At 34.0% G+C, this 5,351-nt stretch overlaps 1 protein-coding gene across 1 annotated transcript; it reads right to left on the bottom strand.

Annotated features, from left to right (window-relative positions):
• Window positions 1-323: 323 nt before the first annotated feature.
• Window positions 324-1,622, bottom strand: LOC131147935 (cytochrome c-type biogenesis protein CcmE homolog, mitochondrial). The gene has a single exon (XM_058097604.1). The coding sequence runs from the start codon at window positions 1,446-1,448 to the stop codon at window positions 654-656; it is 795 nt and encodes a 264-aa protein (XP_057953587.1). The 5' UTR covers window positions 1,449-1,622; the 3' UTR covers window positions 324-653.
• Window positions 1,623-5,351: the final 3,729 nt, after the last annotated feature.

Below are 5,351 nucleotides of genomic sequence, written 5' to 3'. Positions count from 1 at the left end.
ACCCTACGTTTGGTTTGCAAAATGTCTATTACTAAGGATAAATTAGTTATAATTAACTAGTTACAATTAGTTATACAAAAAATTATATGGATATCATAAAACAAATAATAATACAAAGCTTTTTATGGGTCCATCACAAGGAATAGATAAGGAATAAGTATTCCCAAATTTTACAATGGTAATTTCTACTCCTTTCTTATTTCATATTGAATGAAATAATAAGGAACATACAAGGAATAACTATTACTTTTATTTCCAAAATTTTCACTAGATTTCATCTTATTCTAATGAATAGCTACTCCATGAATCAAGTGAGCCAAGTATAATACAACAGCCAGTTCCAAATAGCATTTATTCACTGATCCATTGAAAAATAAAAATAGAGTAATCTTGCTCCCTGGCACTCATAAGGTTAGAATAAAACAAAGAGGCACTCACTACAACAACAAAATTCAAAAGCAAAAGCCTCGAGTGATCAAAATCAATCTCTTCCTCAACAAAAAGAACCATTCACTATCTTCCCCTACCTAAATATTTAATCAAAACAATCTCGAGCTATTCAAGAACCCCCCAACCCCTCCTTATCCAATACATCATACTCGCTGAAATCAAATGATGTCGTATAAATGAAATTTCGAATCATACCCATCAACCTATGACCCCTTACTGCCACCGTCCTGCGCCTCTGCTGCCGCTGCACTTTCCTCTAACTTCTTCCTGTTCTTCTCGATCGCCGCGGCCACTTCCTGCGGCATGTACTTCTCGTCGTGCTTGGCAAGCACCTCCGTCGCAGAAAAATAGCAATCCCCGCTCCTGGCCTTGTCCGACACGCCCTTCGTCTCCGAATGCGAATTCCGAATTTCATCGGTAATTGGCTTCACAAAACCCTCGACCACCACCGAGTGCCCCTCGCGGAACAAGTCCGGCAACGATCCCTGGTACCGGACCAAAATGTCCGTAATCAAATCCGAAACCACGAACTCCATCTCCGGAGACGACGCGGGATGGGCCACGCTCCCTTCGAGAACCAATCCGCCCAATCGGAACCTATTCTTCGAAGGGTTCTCGGAGAATTTCTCGAGGGCGTCGGTGGGGGTCACGTAGAAGACTAATTGGTCTTGGAAGTTGTTGAGCACGATGACAATGAAGCCGGCGATGCAGCTGAAGGTGGCGGCGTAGGTCCACAGACGGCGGGTCTGGAGCTGCCGGGCTCGGGCGCCGATGTCGACTTTTTTGGGGCGGGACGGGCGGCGGGCGTCGGTGGAGAGGAAGCGGAGGGCAGAGAGAGAGAAGGAGAAGTCGTCGGAGATTGGATGGAGAATTGGAGAGATCGAAAGCGGAGATTCGAGGGTGTGAATGAGAGGGGGGCGGTGGCGAAGAGATGAGTTGATGAGGGTGGCGTTCCAGAGGAGGCGTGATCCAAGACGGCAGCTGAGCCTGGAGGCCATTGAATTTTCTCGGAGTTTCTGGGAGAAACCGGTGGGAAAAGTTTTTATAGGGGTTTAGCGTTTGGGGAAACAGGGCTCCGATGCGGCGGCTAACAGTAGCAGTGAAAAGTCTCGACCTTTGACGAGAGAGAGAGAGAGTTTTATTTAATTTTCTCCAAACAATTCTAAGATGCAATTTACCAAATATCCACTGGAAAAAAAAAAAAATTGCAACATCATTTCTTACTATCAATAAATGTAATTTTAAACAATTTAAATTGTATTTTATGAGGAGAATATCAACATCATAAATATTGTATTAATCTTTTATTGTTGTGTTAAACTTAAGTATAATAGTTTTTGAATAATTTTTAAAAATTTTAATTAAGAAATATTATGTCAGAGGGAAAAAGCACCGGCTCCTTAATTTTAGTACTTCAATAATTTATGCACACTTAATAAATTTATCTTTTTAGAACGAGAAAAATTATTTCACGATCTCATATTACCATTCCTACTTTCTCATATTCTAATTCTATGATCATATACAAAGAATACATGATAAATAATAAGTGTTTTTTTATAAATTGGTGTGCCTACAATCTTTAACTATTAACTTTACGCAAGTTTTTTTGTATAAATATTAAATAAATAAAATAATGAATAACTTTTTTTATCTAAAAAAAGTACTATCATAGCGACCAAAATTTTGAAGGAGAGCTGTAGAAGGATTCATATGTTCATTATTTATCTTTGGTTTCATGAGTCTATATATTTAATAAATGGGTTTAAGTTGTATGCTCTAATGTTGGATTTGTTATTAATGAGTTAAATTCTAACATGCATAACGTGGATCGTCGATAAAGGCAATGTATAAATTGTACCAATCTCGGATTTTTACGTAGAAAATGGCAGAAACTCTCTCTCTCTCTCTCTCTCTCCTCCCTACACTTCCTCTTCCTTCTCTCTTCGATTTCGGCCCTATCGTTCACCGGATCAACAATCTGAGGCCACCACGACGCTCCTGGGAAAGTTCTCCCTAAGTCTGCCGGAGCGGATCGTCGGTGGGACGAAATTGGATTTCATCCCAGATTCAAAGTAAGATCTTATTGTTAAAATTAGGCTTTCCAGCAGTTGTAGGAAATGTAGTAGACGTTAAAATAATGATATTTTGTTCTGAAATATTTGGTTTTCAGGGTGTTGAGTGGAGAACCCTGCGGGTGCAAGACCCGTTTCAGTAGGGGATTTTTGGCAAGAATCAGGTAAGAAAAATATGTTATGCTAGGCAAACATAATATGATTCAGTATAAATTAAATGTTTTCAGCAAATTATTATTCAGATTATTTATGCAATTTCAGAGTCTGATAATGTTGATATTTAATTGTGTGACATGAGTTAGTATTAGCTTAGTATAAGGTTTCCATAATTTTTAAAATACCATGATTTTCAGCATAAGCGTAGAAACTTGTATTTTACAGTATTTTCAAAATATTATGATATATCTATTTCAAAACCATAACATTCAGTTCATATAGTAAATCAAATATTTCAATTATTCAGTTAAACAAATATCTCAGAAACTCAATTATTACAGTTTACTCAGCAACTTATATGATGTTATGGTTATTTCAGATGTTACTGAATCATGGTAAAAACAATATTTTCTTTTAGAAATATTAGTTATGTATATAGTATTAGACTTTGATGGACCATATTCAACAGCAAAGCACGGTACCGTAGCTATATTCAGTTCAGTGTGCAACCCATATTCAAATAATAGGTGGTATTCAAAAGTCGATCATGTCTATGTTGTGGACAGTCTCCCCATCATATATGGGTTGAGGAGGTCAATCTGATTGTCGGAATTTAGTTGACTTACCCTAGTCAGCCAGCCAAGCTAGGTCCCGCCTTCGGGCCGCACAACCCTGTCATAAGGGGTTAATTCATGACTTCAGTTATCCATCTAGAGAATTTCCACAGTTATTATTTATATATATTATGATCAGATTTACAGACGACAGTTATACTTATAAGTATTATCAGTATTATGAATAGAACATTCTGAATAATCAGTTTATGTTAAGCTACGTAAGCATGTTTTATATGATAACAGGTATACAGGTTTTCTTAGTTTTGTTACATATGGTATTATTTTGTTTAGATAAGATTTTTCGTGTATATGACTCATTTGCTACACCCTAGTAATAGCATGTTTCTTCTTACTGAGTGTCACCTCATCCCATTTAACTTATATTTTTCAGGTGATACAGCGAGGCGAGCAGATCAGGCTCGTAGATAGAGGGGTTTCAATGCTGCCTGTTGTTAGAGTGAGTATTTTGGGGAAGGTTTTCCTTGTATAGTTCTAGTCTCAAATGAAGTATATTTTGGGAGATACAACTGTGTATTTATACTGTGGGAGTATGTTAGCACTCTAGTATTGTACGTTATTGTATTTTATTCGCATACGGTTGTGATTATATGATTTTACCTTCTTGCTGCTTAGGTTGATGGTTTTATATTAATTAGAAAATAATGAAGCAGTGGAATTTCATAGTATTTTTTAGTAAAAAAAAAAATTTTAGGTCGTTACACATAACGTCTTGTTATTATTATTATTAGCCGTAGTAGTGATTAAAAGATTTATCTTTTGAAAGAATATTTCAAATTTGGCCATTTTTGGGTAGATAAATTTTATACTAATTAAATTTGGGTACATGAAAAATTTTAATTTTAATAGTATAGATGGGTTCGTATGAACAATTTATATCAATTAGGTTTGTATAGATTAAAGATTTTGTTTAGAGAAAAAAAAGAAGGAAATTTATTTTTATAACATTTTCTCTCTATACCAAATACTGTTAAAAATCAAAATTTATTAAATTAAAAATTAATAAAAATGGATTGTTAATGATTTGTAAAATCAAAATTTTGGTTAATTTAATTATTTTTTCTTTTTTACTTTCTTTAATAACTAAACAAGAAAAAGTGAATTCTCTTGTATTTTTTTTTTCTTTTTCCAATACTTTTCAAGTTCAAAACGAACCCTTACCATATATCGTTTGGGTTATACATTACAATTTGCATTTCTTAATGTTTAAATGTGGAAAGGGACAATGATCAAATATCACTTGATGGCAACAAACATAATGGTACACAAAAATTTCTATTTTGAAATAAAATAGATGAAGTGGTGTGTGAAAAAAGAAAATCAAAATATGAATACAATTTGCATCATTTACAAACAACAAATCTTATTATTCAGTCTTTTAAAAAATTTCTTACTGATAGAACAACTTGATTGTGAAAAAAAAATAAAGTACAACACCACCTAAATAGTAATTTGGTATTATTAGAAAACTCAAAAATGATTCTCACAAATAAATAATATGAGTATGATGAGCATGATACTTGATTGACAAATGAAATGTTATCATTGAAGAAAATTAGAGCTTGAGTATTTCCTTACTATCAATTACTCTTTTTACCCCGTAGAAGTGAAAGAGTTAATTGTTCTACTCCTAAAAAATATAAAAACTTTTCATGATTGTCTCCTTCATGTGACAAATGAAATAATATCATTGAAGAAAATTAGGGTTTGAGTTTTTCCTTCCTATCAATTACACTTTTTACCCTCCCAAGATAAAAGTGAAAGAGTTAATTATTCTACTCCTAAAAAACGTAACAACTTTTCATGATTGTCTCCGCTTGTTACTATTGTTTTCATGTGACAAAATTATTTGAAAAATACTGTGATGATTCTTCTACTATTCTATAATTTTCTTTTCCACTTAAATGCATGCTCTTTAATTCAATAATTTTTTTCTCTTCAACTTATCATTCCAACAATTCATCATGTGATGGCTCTCTCCCTTCCCATCCAATAATATTTTTTTTTCTCTTTACATCTTTATTTTTTCCTCTAG

Source organism: Malania oleifera, chromosome 2 (genome assembly GCF_029873635.1).
Source record: "Malania oleifera isolate guangnan ecotype guangnan chromosome 2, ASM2987363v1, whole genome shotgun sequence".
NCBI lineage: Eukaryota > Viridiplantae > Streptophyta > Magnoliopsida > Santalales > Ximeniaceae > Malania > Malania oleifera.
The sequence above is the reverse complement of the archived record's forward strand: the minus strand, read 5'-3'. Positions and strand labels throughout refer to the sequence as shown.